The 16,247-nt window shown below is 41.2% G+C and overlaps 1 protein-coding gene across 8 annotated transcripts in view; it reads right to left on the reverse strand.

The window, feature by feature from the left end:
- Window positions 1–10,037: 10,037 nt before the first annotated feature.
- Window positions 10,038–16,247, reverse strand: part of birc6 (baculoviral IAP repeat containing 6) — a 104,748-nt gene continuing 98,538 nt past the window's right edge. For all 8 annotated transcript variants that reach the window (XM_035172704.2, XM_035172705.2, XM_035172703.2 and 5 more), the window contains 2 exons: window positions 14,083–14,217; window positions 10,038–12,033 (listed from right to left, as the gene is read on the reverse strand). In XM_035172704.2, the coding sequence (XP_035028595.2) occupies window positions 11,854–12,033; window positions 14,083–14,217 (315 nt within the window). In that variant the 3' untranslated portion in view covers window positions 10,038–11,853. The remainder of the gene's footprint in view (window positions 12,034–14,082; window positions 14,218–16,247) is intronic.

A 16,247-nucleotide genomic window follows, 5' to 3' on the forward strand; every position in this document is an offset into this window, starting at 1 on the left:
CTGTGTAGTTGCAGCGGTGCTTTAAAGAGAAATATAGGCTACATGAGAATATTCAAAAAAATGTTTAACAAAAATTTTAAAAAAAGCAAACACATGCACAATAACAAAAGATTTTTTTTTTTTTATCGTGGCACAACCTGACACAGGAGGGGAGACCACACCTGGGTTTAGACTCAAACTATTTTATTATCCATCACAAAAAGAGAAATTGTGCCAAAGACAAACTAAATAAAGAGGTTAGGAACAAAACATAAAGACAAACAACCGTCCACGCTCACATTCACACCTCTGGACAATTTGAAGTTTCGGATTAGGCTAAAAGCTGCATGTCTCTGTACCCAGAGAAAGTCCACCTTCTTATCTTTCACTTAATCTTTGGTCAAGACTCATGAAATCTAATCCTGTTTTTAACACTACTCATGGTGAGTGTTGGAAGCTACATTTCAAAGTTCAGAAGAAGCTGTCATCTGGACATCTATCAAGATCTATAGAGGAACCCAACAGTTCCCACAATGAGCAGCCCTTTGGCGACTGTAGGGAAACAACTCCCTCATTAACAGGAAGAGACCTCTGACAGAACCAGACTCAGGGTGGGGCCAGTCCGCCTCGACCGGCTGGGCTGAGCGGAGAGAAATGGGATGAGGAGAGATGGAAAAGAGGGAGAGACAGGGGGGAGGGGGAGAGAGAGGAGAGAGAGACCAGGAACAGTTGGGTACCATCAGGTTTCAACTCTGACAGACTAGTTGTTATAATGAAAACAATAAGAGTCATAATTAATGTAAATATGTTATAATTGATTGCAGCAACAATCACTGCAGTGATTAAGTGTGTGACAAATATTCTACCGACAGTGTTCATCTTTGTGCAGAAAAGCTGAATAAATCTATTCAGAATATCTTAGACACTTACTGTCACAGTAAGTACAGTGATGCTGTCTGCACCATCAGAAATAATTGTGACACAATAAAATAGATGTGGAAAAGGGGATAAGGATATAAATGTATGTGGTTGTGGTGGATGTTTAGTAGCCCTGACAGTCAGAGAAGAGAAGTGCATCGTCACTGAGCAGACAACCACTAATCTTTTATTCTGACATTTGCAGATACATTCGCACACACACACACACACACACACACACACACACACACACACACACACACACACACACACACACACACACACACACACACACGTAAAAGTAATTTTTTTTATTTAATCTGTTAAATTATGAGTAGAAGTGGGATAATATCTCTGTGCATCCAGATCCTATCTTAATCATGTCCTAATATCTCAAAACTATTTGTGACTGAGTGCTCTGCTGTATAAATGTTGCTCATCCTGCAGAAGAGGAGAAGCATCTTAATGCTTATACTGGTGTTTACATATTACATGTGTCACATGTTCCATGGTTTTACAGCTTTTAATTTACAATGTTTCCACTTGTCGTCTGTTAATTCTGAGAACTGAGTTTATTTCGGATTCTTAGACGAGCGATGGCCCGGGGTATGCAACCACGCTACAGTTGCACCCAGATGCTCAGAGGTCACCTGCAGTGCTGTGTTTCCAATGATGCACCGGTCCAGGTCAGATAACTCTGGAAAGCCTGTCCACCCCCCCTCTCTTCTGTGTTTTGACAATATTTCTTTTGACGACAGATTTGTGATCAAACTATTTTATTTTTACTTCATCAACTGTGTGACTTTCTCTTGATACAGCAATGCACTGTCTACTAAAAGCTTCAAACACAGGCAGCTGCTCTCCACATCTCTGCTCCTCTTTCCAGGAAGAGGAGCAGTGACACAACATTTCCGCATTGCACACAGCTAGTCAGACAGAAAATAAAATGTATGTATATATGTATAAATATGTATGTCGATATGATTGTTATGATGTATCACTTGGTGACACATTCATGTAATTTATGTATATTGTAAAAACATTTCTGCCATCTAGGTTAAGTCACATGGGTGAGATGTGATGGCAATACAAATTAAATATCTTTAAAAATTAAATAAAATGTGGGATTGTAAAGAACCATGCAGGCAGGCAAGGTCACAGGTGTATTTTGAAAATACATATTGTAATTATTAATACAAAACGGATGTAAAGAACAATAAAAAAAAACATGCAATAAATCTCTGGGCCCATAAAGAAGATGCACTAAACAGATAAAGACCCAGGGGGGTTGGAAATCTTGCCCTTGCTTCTGCATATAAACAGGCTTCAACCTCAGTCTCATCTTCTACCAGACCAGGAAGGTGACCTCACTGGTAAGATGACTGAACAATGTGAACTTAACATATGTGCTTCATTTAGAAAACAGTGCAGGGTCAAAAGGTGCTGATAGTCCATTTCTAAACCAAACAAACTGTGTCTGTGTGTTATGCTATCTTTGTGTCTGCAGATGGAAATAAAGTGAACATGTGATAATGATGTGGAGGGTTGTGGGATGAAAAAGAAAACTCATTCCAGATATGTACGTCCACTTTCCCAGCCTGTGAGTTCACAACTCACATTCTACCTGGTTGGTGAAATACTTTGGTGAAGGGAACATTTAATTGCAACGTGAATGTGCTGCTTCATTATGTTTGAATATGACTGTGAAGATCCTCAGTCATCCAGGTCCTGGTATCTTCAGTTGTACAAGTGTACAACGACCAACAACTGGTGGGGGGGGTTCAACGACCTGCTTGTTTAACATAATGACTCTTAGCACAGGTACAGAGCCACGGAAGTTAAATACCTGAAACCTCCCATTAGTCACATAGAACTGAAGAAGCCTCTGGCTGAGAGGGGAAACAGTCGCCTACGTACACTTGTTCAACTGAAGATATGTTTGAATGCTTTATTTTGTAACAGTGTGGTAGATACAACACAGCTAAACATTTATTTTGGTGTATGTCATGTATGCACGACAACTAGCTCTGGATAACCTCTTAAAATAATTAGTATAAAATTAAAGATTAAAATTAGTGTATTTCACAACATTTCATTTTTCTCCCTCATAATAATATCTCCAAATAATAATATATTTTATGCCCTTGTTATTAATTTCATCCCCATTGAATTGACACACTGTGAATTAGCTCAGGAGTAGTGATAGCAGTAAGGGTCGTAAAGGTAAGAAACTACTGCACACACAGTATTAATCCCATGTGTAGGTTGATATCCTTCCTTGTCTGAGGCGTGTGGGAGTAAGCCTGGTTTCTGCATTTGCTTTTTCAACAGATAAACAATATTGACACAATACCGGAGAAAAATAGCACAACAAAACACACATTCATTTCCTAGCCCCCTAGTGCGACATCAGGAGGGAAACAACTCAATCTAAGAAGGATTCTGAAAGTGGACTGTGGATCAATACAACATCTTTATGTGGAATACATCAGATGTAATATTGCTGTATTGAGGACATCATTGTCAGACTTTTCTTGGTTGAATCGTTAAAAAGATGTATGTCCTGTAAATTTCTGTCTCTTATTTGTTCCCCTCAGATGATGCAAAAAATCCAATGATGCAGTAAGTACTTTTTTAGTTTCCCTCTTGTACTTGCAGAAGCCTTAAACACACCGTCTCTGATCCTATTGGATGAGAGAGGTCAAACGACATCATTTTTCACTAGATCTGGACATGTTAGACGTGGTAAGATGGAAAAAGGTCGCGGTCCCCTAACAATTAGACATGAGATATATTTTGATTTATTTTGATCATGTATATGTGGTGGTTTCTAACTCAGAAGAAGTGTTATTTTTTACATTGATTATCATGATTGCGTTACATCAATCTTAATATGTTAAGCTGAGTCTGGTATGATAATGAATGTTATTTCTTGTTGATATTAATATTTAAAACAATCGAATTTGCTTGTTTTCTGAGGAGATAAGCAAAACAATACTAGATAAAACTAGATGTGTGAAAATAGGTTATTCTATATTCCTCACAGGATGTTGTGGGGCCATTACTGATAGATTAGTTTTTTCCTTTTGCCCCTCTGTGATAGGTTCACCTGTCAGGAGGTATGAGACCATAGTAATGTAATTGGCAGAGTGACTAATGGTTGATTACCACACCCTCTAATCTACACAGATCAGGCACACTATTAAAACCAGTGGGTAGTGGACAGGGTTTGTGCTCAGCTGCAGTATACACAGAATGAAGAGCACTGGTTTGGAAGCTGACATCTTGTGTGTTCTGTGCTCCGGTGAACCCCTGGGAGCAGAGAGCTACTACATTGGTGCCCAACATGGCTGCAGCAGCAGTGACAGCAGACGCTGTGGACACACTCGAGCAGATATCGGGTGAGATGGCAGCAATGAACCAGGAGCAGGCCATGGTAAACAGACAATACATAGAGATAAAGATCCAGGTGTTGGAAAACCTGGTGGCAGCGCCTGTCCCTCCCTCAGCACTCTCTGGCATCACCCTGTGTGAAGAACCAATGGCTCATTATCTTTCTGAATCGGTGTCTGCAGATTCATCTGCACCATCCCCCAATGTGCACAAAGGGGGAAGGTCCCTTCAATGCTGCTTGCAGCCGTAATTCTCCTTAAATCCAAGAGCTCAGCAGCATTAACCTTCTTTTTATGAGAAGCATATTGAATAATGGATGAATCATCTCAGAAAGTCCTTCATGGCCTCCCATGCCACTATAACAGAGGCAGCTGTAGGACATTGGTTTCAAATACAATCTAATCTGTGCCATAAGCTCCGCCTTCAACCCTGTATCTCATAGAAGCGATGAATTAAAGCAGCACATCTCTGACGTCACTGTCCCCTGATATGTGATCATATCCAGTCTGAACACAGCAATGTCTGTGAGAAGGATGCTATCATTAGGAGAGCAGTGTGTGTTGGTTAACAACAGTCAAGGATTTGATCTAGAACATGACGGCAACACTGGTCTTCTCAGCTGCTAAAGTTGCAATGGTTGCACATCAACACCGGGTGTCCAGCACACCACCATTTATGAGCGGGCTGAACGCAGCCCGGGATCCAGCTACAGAGGCTACGATTGTGAGCTTGGTGTTGATTCTCAAGGGGAGTGTGTGAGTGTCTGTGCTGAACTGTATCCTCAGGTGAGAATTCTTCTTCTCCAGGTGGGTGAGGACAGTGAACAGTGCTGTGGTAACGGTATTATCTGTTTGCACATTGTATGTAAGCATATTGCTGAGGGTCCAGATTAGGCTCGCCTAACATGCTTTTCGAAGCATCTGCTCACGATGGTACTGAGCACGATAGCACACCAGTCATTCAAGCATGGAACTTAACTTGATCTTGGCAATAAAATGTTAAATGAGCATTTGGGCATCACTCACATGGAACGAGGGAGGTTGAATATATCTGTAAACAATCCAGCCAACTGTCATCAGAGGTGTTGGTCGTGGGTAAATACACATGTGCAATGTGTATTTACATTGCACATGTAAATACTGATACTGAAAAGCTTTGTTGGAAAGAGGGACATCTGGAGTACCTTGCTGTTGCCACAGCTACATGACCCCGGGTTAATTAATGAAGCAAATGGTTTGATATATATTGATCATAAAAGTAACTAACAAGGATATCTGGCAAATTTGTATATAAATGCATTTACTGAGAAATGGTTCACTTGCTTTTTCTTGCCACTGTACATATTTTATAATTGTGTTTATAACTTTTGCTTTATTCTGTCATATATATGAAACTTTGGGCTGGTGGTTTTGAAAAGCCCAGCAGCTGTACAGGCGTAGTGATGCTGAAACCATCCTCCTGCCATGAGCACAAGGTTCTTCAGATGACATTTTAAGATCCATTTTTTTTTACGTGTTCACATGCAAAGCAGTTGCAGATATGGGATTGTTGCATGCACCTGTTTGTAAAGTGACACACATGCAAAAGGAAATAGAAAGTTCACTCCTGCAGGGGCAGAATTTCTTCTCTGGTCACTGAGTCATCTCTGTAAAACCCAAACATGGAACTGTAATGTCTGCTTGCAAGGGACATGGAGCTGCAGGCTGCATGATTCAGGTGAACTGAGATTCAACAGTGACGTTAATTCCTCAGGAGCCAGAGGTGTTCCCCTGATGGTGCAAAATCATGCCAACCAGCATCTTTAGCAACATAAACCTGGTGAGACACATTCCTTCCACATCTAAATGTTTGGTTTGTCATTGCACACTGGTCCACAATGAAATATTCCAATGTTAGATGGATTAATATAACAGTTTGTACAGTCATCCATGGTCCCCAGTTGACATGGGTCACAAATATTGTTATATGTTATAAATTACAACATTACTTTCAGTCTTTGTGTACTTTGTGTTAAGTGGTAATTAGTACACTAAAGCCCTGCCCCAATTCTTCTTCCTGTGCCCCTACATGGCCACAAGGGGGGACGAGAAAATCTTCCCTTTGGAATTGGGGCACCACTCACTACGTCATCAGCAGCCGACCAACGATATTACAGTGACAAACAATATCAACTAACCATATTATATTAACAACCGACATTATAAAAGTGACACATCTGATAACTGCTGGACAGACGGGACAGATTGATCTATTGATCAAAACACAGTCAGTCAGTGTGTTTACATCAGTTATTTCAATGTAACATAAGTTCTGTTCATAGAAACTTCTGCCCCGCACTGAAAACGTTAGATCATAAAAAGGGGGATTTTTTAAAAAACTTCATATTCACGACACGGAAGAAACGAACATACTCAGACTGTTTACGTTCTTGTTTTGACGGCGTGAATAGCGATTTTCCTGAAACCATTGTCCCAGTGATTCAATGACATTTTCAATCGTTCTGCATTAAATATGATATTATGCAATATTTCCATTGTGTCTTGTTACTTCTGTGTATTTAAACCCTGTGTTTTCCCTGGTCAGTTCCCTGTCAGGACTCCAGTGATTGTCCTTGTGTGATTTATGTAGGTGTTTAACCTGCAGGTTCTTCAAATGTACAAATGTAGAGTGTATGAATGTAAATGGAAGTGATTAGTAAATAGAACAACATGGTGGCTATCTCCTACATGTGTTCTATTACTACTAGACTTCTTTTTGACATCCGTAGAACAATCACTTTGCATTCAGGTATCTATACCCTCACTCATCACTCATCTCCACCAATGATGCAAAACCTGGAAGGAAACTTCTGTTGCCAACAAAAGGCTTCCTGATCGCCACTGGGCTCCAGCCCTCCACTTCTTCCCGGGAGTGTTTGACTCTCTACCCAAAATGTTCCGTTAAAAACAGATTCAAAGAAATTCCCCATTGAGTAGAACATCAATCCCAGTCTTGTTAAACTTACCTTTCCTAGAACCATGTGCAGCCGCCCTTTGTCCCTTGTGTCCCAGATCAAGCCTGTTGCCCTCAGCCCTCTGATTTCAGAGGAAGCCAACATTAACAAGAGCTGGATTTCTCCTGCTAAAGAGAGGAACCTGTTTTAGCAGCTGTCACTGAATTAAAAATAATGAATGATATTTCTAAAGTTTTCCAAGAAACCATTGCTACAGATAAATATATAATTGATTCAAATCACAAACAGGTTACACTACAACATGAACTTCACTTTGATAACTGTACAACAACAACCGGGTAATGTTCATAGTGGATGTAACATATTGTGTAAAGTTCATAAGATACAGTAAATTACACAATGATCTGATTGTTTGTTTTCATGAATGGCAGAATGCTGCTGCCACAAGGAATTGTGGGGAAGCCTTGCCTTTCTTAAAGTGTATCCTATGATAAAGGAGATAAGATAGAAAATAATGAAGTTCCCGTCTTTAGCATTTAGAGAATGAGCTGTTCCCTATCCGCTATTGTTTGTCTGTACTAGACTTAGTTTAGTGTCGGAGCCTGAATCTTTTGAGAAAAGACATTGCTGTTCAAGATCCTGCTCCTCAAAGCCCTTGATAATCAAGTCCCATCAATAATTAAACAGCTCATAACACTGTATTGTCCCAATAGATCACTTCTCTCCCAAAACACAGGCTCTCTTGTGGTTCCTAGAGTCTGTAAGAGTAGAACAGGAGGTAGAGCCTTCAGCTACCAGGCTCCTCTCCTGTGGAACCAGCTCCCACTCTGGGTTCAGGAAGCAGACACCATCTCTACATTTAAGGTTAGACTTAAAAATACACTCATATAAGGCATTGGTTTTCACAGTGTTGTAGGTTGTGTGATTGTGTGTGTGTGGTTACTAAGTATGTAATGACACATCTGAAAGTGTAACAGGCAGCACAGCAAGTCCTCCAACCCATAATAAACATAAGGGATACACACAAGTTTTGTTTAGGTTTATGGAAACAAAAGGTGTCCTTGGATAGGTCGAGGAAAACATTGTAGTTTGCAAGTGGAGTGGGTCACTTCTGTATGGTCGAGGATCTTTGTTGCCATGGAATGCCGACAGTTTCACATAAGAATTAACAGCAGCCTTCTGTGTAAACATCCTGTTTAGTCGTCATCTCTGCCTCTTTCTGACCTCCTTTCACCACTTCGGCCAAAAGACGTGACCCAACCAGAAGAACGTACAGAAACTAAAAGTTGTAGCACCTGTAAGTTAAACCTGGGCATTAAAGAATGCATTGCCACTCTGAAATGTTCTGCATACATATTCATGACACGAAAGCAAAATGGAAAATATTTTGTATTTGACCCCGTAGATTGAAATAGGTGAATAACGGTGTGGCAACCTTTCTGTAGCTGTGATCCACCTCTAAAAAGATTCATGATTCTAAGCTCCTGAGAATTTGATCATAAATCCATCCCTGGTTGAGTCTCATTAGAATTCCCTGTGTCTCTGAGATCCATGAGGAGTTCTTTGGTATTCACGTCGAGCTTTTTGATCCGACATGCACTGCGAGCTGTGGGATCTTATACAGAGCTTTCTAAATCACTTAAAACCACTCAAATGAATTTCCACAGAGTGGAATTGAATCATCCAAAGTGGACGGTGACAGATAACAGGAGGTCTACATGCAGGCGGTGGTCACAATACAGTGAACACATGTGGAGTCAATCCAATAGAATATCCATTCAATAAGTACGACCTTTGTGGGTTTGTCTTTGAAGATGTGTGGGAGGGTTGATTCAAGTTTGCAGAACTTTCAGGTGGAATCTGACAAAGGAGAGAAACTCTTTGAATAGACCAGAATGCAATGCAGCCAAAGGACTGGTTTGTTTTGCTGGAAGTGAACATGTAACCCAGTATATGTAGAAGTACATATCCATTCATACAAGCACTGTAAATGCCATGAAACAGGAGAGTTAAATAAATTGACAAGCAACCTTCACCTTCATCATCATCATCACCATCTCTCTCTCTATATATATGTATGTATATTTAATTTCTTATGTGTATTGTACCTGATTCTGACTATTTGCTGCTGGAACAAGGTGATTTCCCCAGCGTGGGATCACTTAAGGTTTATCCCATCTCATCATCATGGTTGCCACCTGGTTAGACCTCGAGGATACTTATGGGTTCTGGTGAGTAATACTTGATGTTAACTTAACTTTATTTCTACATCAAAAACAAAACTACATCACAAAGGTTTAAGTAGGTTGGACCACAACCCTGTTCAGGCATTTTCCACTTCAACACCTCACAAACCAATAACAGTTGAACTGCATTAGGTGCAGATTTTGTTCAGATATACTTGAGTAATGTCAAGTGAGTGTGAAGAATTAGTGATTGTAATATGACACAAGGGGAGTAGGTTACACACTGAGGTCATGTCAAGGCAACTGAGCCAAAACCGCTCACTGCATATTGTGAGAAACAGTTGAAAGTCTAGTGAACGACCACATCATTTAATATTTCCAACGGATTGCTCAACAGAATAGATCACCTTCAGAGTCAGAGTTCCGATGCACGGATGTACTGCATATCAGGGGGAGGTGTTGGAAAAGTGACCACAGGGGGAACGGGGAAGTGTTCACAGAGACTTCTTCAATGTTGGCGTCTGTCATTGTGAAGCAGAATTCACCAACCAGCCAATCACTCTCATTACCATAACGACATGAACCAGTTTATGAAATGACAGGTCTGGTTGTGTTTAAAGTTTAATGTCTGCACATGGTAAGAAACTTAAGTATGAAAACAGAAGCAGTCACTGCACCTACTCTTATTCGATGTGAAGCTTTATGAAGTTGAATCTGCTGTGAGACAGGTTTCAAAATTTCTAGCACCCCCAGCAGGTTGACATTTATTTCTGCTCTAATTTAGTTCATGACAAAAAAACCTGCAAATCAAATTTGCCTGGTGCATATTTTTGCTGGTATGCAAATGTAATTGTTACAAACTAATACTGTGCACATTGTAAACAAAATACCTGAGATCAGCATGCTAGCATTGCCACTGTTAGCATATCAACGCTAGCATTTTGCTCTTGGTCTTATCCTTCAAGTGTTAATAAATATTAAACTTTTTTTCTTTAAACTTTTAGAACTAACTGAACTCTACAAGTCCAGGCATGTTGACTGAGGTTTTTGAAGACTATTTAAAAAAAATTAAAAAAAAACATTTTAAAAAACATTAAAAAAATCTACCTCAAGTCATTTAATAAAATTACGAGCATACATTGAAAATGACAGATGGATATGGACGTTGTTCTTTGTTTTTACTGGATTGCTCCTCACTCCTCAAGTCGTCATTATTGCAACAACTTGTTTTCTGTCTGACATCTTTGCTCAGGTGTTCAGTCACCGTCTCTCCACAACTGTCATATTCTCAGGTGAGAGCGCTGACGTCCTGTTACACGCAGAAAGAAGCATTCGCACAATCCAACCGTACTTTCAAGCTCCATTTAATGTCCTAGCAAAAGGAGTATGTGACTGTTCTAAGGAGTGAGCAAAATAGAAAGTGCAGTTTTTGTTCACTGGAGTTCAACATAATAATAAAAAAAAAAAGATTAAAGCAGTTTTTATGTCAGACGGAGCAGAATCATTAATTTTGTAGAAATAGCAAAGTAATCAGTAAAAGGTACTCTGTTGGAGTATTTGGTGGTATGGTGTAGATCAAAGGCACATCACAGCTTTGTATCTCACTGGGGATTGTTGCACACGCACAGAAAACACACACTTACACATGCACAAGCCTTCAAAATACATTTCCGATGTGGCTCTGACACAGTCTCATGATCTACAGTCGTGTTGATGGAAAACAGTCATGGAGAAGTTCTGAGAGGCAACAAATGTTTATCCAGAGCATGATGCTTTTTAATTTGGAGCCTGCAAAAGGGAGAACATAACATTAAGAATGTCCACGTCAGCATTATTCAAGTGGATATGATCCTGGAGGAAATCAAATGAAGCAGTGGATAAGCAGAGCGGCTTTTATCTCAGATTCTATTACTTGTGTTTTCTTTTTCTCGCTCACTTTTTAAATAGTTTCCTTAAAGAATGAACAGTCTATCCTTGGTTACAACTGTTGTCATTCTAACAGTCAAAAAAAAAAAGGAAATTAACATTCAGTAAACATTCTTCTCTAAAGGTAGTTTCCCTTATATAATCTGTAATTTTCCTCTTCCATATGTATACATAAACAAGTTTAATAACATACCAATCAGTGGTTATTTCACAATTGGAAAAAAGCACAAAATGTTTACACTCTTTTACAGGTAAATAAAAGTTTTTGTCGACTGTTTCCAATATGGGTGTAGCATAGTTCATCTCGTTGTCTTCTGTTTCCCCACGTCCCCTCGTTCTATTCTTTTCTGCCATTAGATCTTTACATACAAATATTGACAAAGTGGTGGCTTGTGCTCTGAAGCCATCAAGTCTTTTCGGGAGCAATAATCATAAGGAGGAGCGGGGAGGGTCGGAGATGCTGGGAGGGGGGTGGGGAGGGAGCAGGGGGGTGGGGACTCATAGCTGGCCCTCGCTGCAGTGGCTGTCCTGGCTGCTGCCGGGCTTCTCTGCGTCCTGACTGGGCAGCTCTTTGAGTATGAGGGCGGCGCTCTTCTCTGAGAACTCGTCACCGTCGGGCTCGAGACCGTCGGGGCAGGGCAGCTTCAGAAACTCCTCTCTCAGCTGGGCCGTGTGTCTCTGCAGGGAGATCACACACACGGTCAGACAGGAATACATTACATTTTTCACAGATTATCAATGTGTTCAAATAAGCTGTCACAAAAGTCAGGTGTTATTCTATATTTTTCTTACTGTCAATAAATCACATTAAAAGACCAAAAGCCACGCAATGTATTTGTCAGTTTCTCAATTATTTTGGACTCCCTGAAGCCACTGGTTCCACTGGTTGTAAAACTTCCTTTCAACAAATGTTACTTAAAGGGATAGTTCACCCAGAAATGAAAATTCACTTATTATCTACTCACCCCTATGCCGATGGAGAGTTAGTGGTGAGTTTGAGTTTACAAAATACTTCTGGAGTTTCAGGGGCAAACAGTGTTGCAGCCAAATCCAACACAATTAAAGACATGAGTGAACTATCTTCAGACGTAGTAAAACAACAGAAAAAACATAACATGCCTCCATACTGCTCGTGTGAGGTCATCAAAGTGTCCACAAGCCCCGACATTCATGTTCGACTCGAAACGAGGTCATTTCCACCATGTTTTAAGCCTGGACACTTAGATGGCACCACACAAGCAGTACAGAGGCACGTTCTGTTCATCTTCTGTCGTTTTTTTATGTCTGAAGATAGTTCACAATTTTTTTTCCCCAATTGTATTGATTTGGCTGCAACACTGTTTACCCCTGAAAATCCAGACACTTCACCCACGCTTCCATCAGCTTGTGCTGAGTAGATAATGAGTGGATTTTCATTTCTGGGTGAATTATCCCTTTAAAAGCATTTTCTGCAGACTATTTTTAGTGGCAGATGAATCCATATCTGGTACTGTGGTGAGTATTAGAGCAGCAGGGCGGTGAGTGTGTGCACTGTACATGTGGACAGATGAACTAGTTACTGGGCCAACATCCACAACTAGTCTGTGTGACCTATTGATAAATATAATTATGGTCCAAAGAGGATAAATTCTGAATATCTTCTCATCTTCATCCATCATGAGGGGAACATTTCACTGTGTCCACATTTTGGTTATGAGGAACCTGTAATACTAAAGATGGTAAACGGTCTGTATTTCTATAGTGATTTGGATGGTTATAAAGCACCTCTGCTGGCACGCAGCATAGAGAAGAAACAAACTCTGAAGCTAAATGACAAGTGGGCTCTGCTCCGGCCTCTTCTCAGTGGAGCTAAAATGTTTTTACAGTGGGGATGAGTTGTAGTTATTTATTGCCGGAGGGAGAAGAGAGGAGAGCAGCCTCACAGTGTGTGGGTGCTAGTTATTGTGTTTGAGTGTGTATCTCTGCACATTATGAGCTCATGAGTGTGTCTCGGGGGTGAGTTGGCTGGGGATGTGAATTAAGGTGCTGGCCTGGCGAGGGTCCACTGTCCCCTGCAGCTAATTCACAGTATATTAGCAGGACACCAGAGCTCAAACACCAACTGTGATTACATGCATTGCAGTAACCTGCCCACTGTGTAAACCTTTAGTGCAGTGAGGACATTTTAAACAGCATGAAAACAGGAAGTGTAACATTTTGAAAGTCACTCGGTGAGAAAGCAGTCTGTTTTTTGTGACTAGATAAAAAAAAAAAATCATACAACATAATTCAGTGTTTCGACCTGATGCATTTTCTCCAGTGGAATCAGATGAATTCATATCCTTTAAAAAATATTCACTCGTTCTTGTGGAAGAAAAAGATAGTTTGAAATTGTACTTTATGTTAGTTGTGGTCATAGCTTGTAAAGCAGTCAGAGACAGAGGTGTCTCTGACAGACTGAGGGTCACTCAGCGGGACCCACTCTGCTTCATCCTGTTGTGAGTCGTGTCTAGCTCCAGTATTTCAGTGGAGCGCAGTTGGCTCAGCCACATCCGGTAATTCACTCTGACTTATTGGACGTATACAAAGGTATAAGTCGTGGAACTAGGTTTTCACAAGCTTTCATGGGAGATATGATTACAGACATCGGGCCACTACTAGAGTAAGTCTACCTTTACATGTGGCACTGTGGTCAAAGAGCCTGTAATGCTGACAGTTAGACATTTTCACTGCATTGAATGACTTTACCTTTAGTGCAGCAGCGTGGTGGGACATGGTGCGGCCGACCCTCTTGTCGCTGCTGTACTGCTGGATGTCAGCAATCCACTCCTCACACTGAGACATGATCTCTGTTCGCTTCAGGTAGAAATGTTTGTGGATCACCTGCAAACACATGACAGAGCAGTGGTCAACCACAGGGCAGCACAACCAAGAAATCATTCTGCTCTATCGCAGTCAGAACCAATGTTACCCTGATAAACTTCTCTGGAGCCTTACACAAGAATGTAATTTATAGCCTTACTGAATACAACTCATTGTATTATTATTTCATGGATAAATATTTACCAAATGGTATTTCTTTTATCCATATCCATTCTCAGATCAGTCACACTTATACAAGTTTGCTCCCCAAATACAGGCTCTCTTGTGGTTTGTGTCAGATGAACAAAGAGTAAAAAAAAAAACATCCTACTGTGATCAAACTTGAGTCAATGACAGAACATTTAATCTGAAAGGCACTGTAAACTGTTGCTCTTCATAGCATGGATGCATGATATTATACCATTTTACAAACTGGGTTCCAACACCTGAACTCGATTTTCAAATATCACAGCAGCAAAAACATGACTGTCTCTGTGTGGCTCTGGGGATGTCCCGCAACCATGAATTGGGTATAAATGTCCATTTTCCCCTGATGAACTGTATTAACTTAGGTCATCCTCTGGCTTTTCATCTGGTGCCATCGTCAGGGCAAAAGTTCATTACTATCCACCCCAGCTCAGCCAGAAGCAGGGTGTTGTTTTCAGTCCAGTCTGTGTTTGTCTGTGTGTGTATGTACAAAATAAGTCATAAATACATGAACAGATTTTCATGAAACTTGGTGGGAATATTACTTAGTAGGGTATCTCCACATGATTACTAACCCATATCTCTATTATTTAGGAGCCGTTTCTTATCAAAGGTGTTTAAGCCACTATGTGACATCATATGTATGATACTCTGCTTTCCCGCCCCTCCAGTCAACTTCCTAGCAACAGTCGCCAGGGCAGAGTCATCAGTATGCAGTGAGCGCTGTAGTGGATGTGTCTGTAGCTGCTGCTCTGCTGGTGGAAGGAGTGAATTAGTTATTATGGTGGCTGCTGATTTGCTGCTTACCAGGAGGAGAGGCAAAGAGGCCACAAGGGGAGCTGGAGGGGGGGGAGGAGGCTGCTTTTGAATCTCTCTGTTCCATCTACATCTCCCTCAGCACACTCCGTCTTCATACCATCTTTCACATTACTTCCCATATCTTCGCCTATCTATTGTTCCTCCCAACCAATCCCCCCACTCCCTCAGCTGATTCAGTGACATCTAGGTGGTGGATGACTGTCCCCAGAGCAGAGGGAATGTTTCAAGGTTGCAGGTGAGTGGTAAACATGGCGTGGTCGGCTGCCGCTGAGGCTTTCTTCAAGCAGAGACAAGGTTCAGGAATCAAGACACAGAACCCATATACTACCCATCATAAGGAAGATCAAGACAGAGGCACACGCCTGACATTATGCATAGACATGTTTGAGACACGGTGGTTTAAATGGGACACTTTCCCTGGGGCTCCATGTGGTAATGCAGCAGTCGTTTGACTTCTGGTATTTGGACATGGCCATTGATCACAGCATGGAAGGAAGCTCTATATGCAAACCAAATCTGATCATGGATTGTTGGATAAGGGCGTCCTGACAAATGACCTTTCAAGAAATACATGTCCTTATGCACGTACCCACGCGCACACGCACACGCACACACACACACACACACACACACACACACGGAGAATTGTACACACGGATACATTGAGCTCATGTGTGCAGTCACAGACGAGGCCCTCTAATGGAAAGCCCGGGCTGCCAGATATACTCATTGACCTTTGAAGTAATGCTGTCCACTCATTATTCCGCAGGGCAACCGAGGGGGCGTGTGTGAAGCTTAAGAATGGACGTGTGGAAACGTTCGGCCAATGCAGGGTCAAGGGCGAGAGTGAATCATGCAGTCATTAAAAAGTTCCTTATTCCTGATTTTCTGTATTCCATCAGTAGTGTGTCAAGGCCTCGGCAACCAGCCCCACTATCCCTGACCACAGCTCTGACCCTTGCCAAGACGGAAGAATACATTTTTCTAACTCTGATGTCCAAAGCAAAACTAGAACAGCACCTGCA

This window comes from Hippoglossus stenolepis, chromosome 12 (assembly GCF_022539355.2).
Source record: "Hippoglossus stenolepis isolate QCI-W04-F060 chromosome 12, HSTE1.2, whole genome shotgun sequence".
In the NCBI taxonomy this organism is placed as follows: Eukaryota; Metazoa; Chordata; class Actinopteri; order Pleuronectiformes; family Pleuronectidae; genus Hippoglossus; species Hippoglossus stenolepis.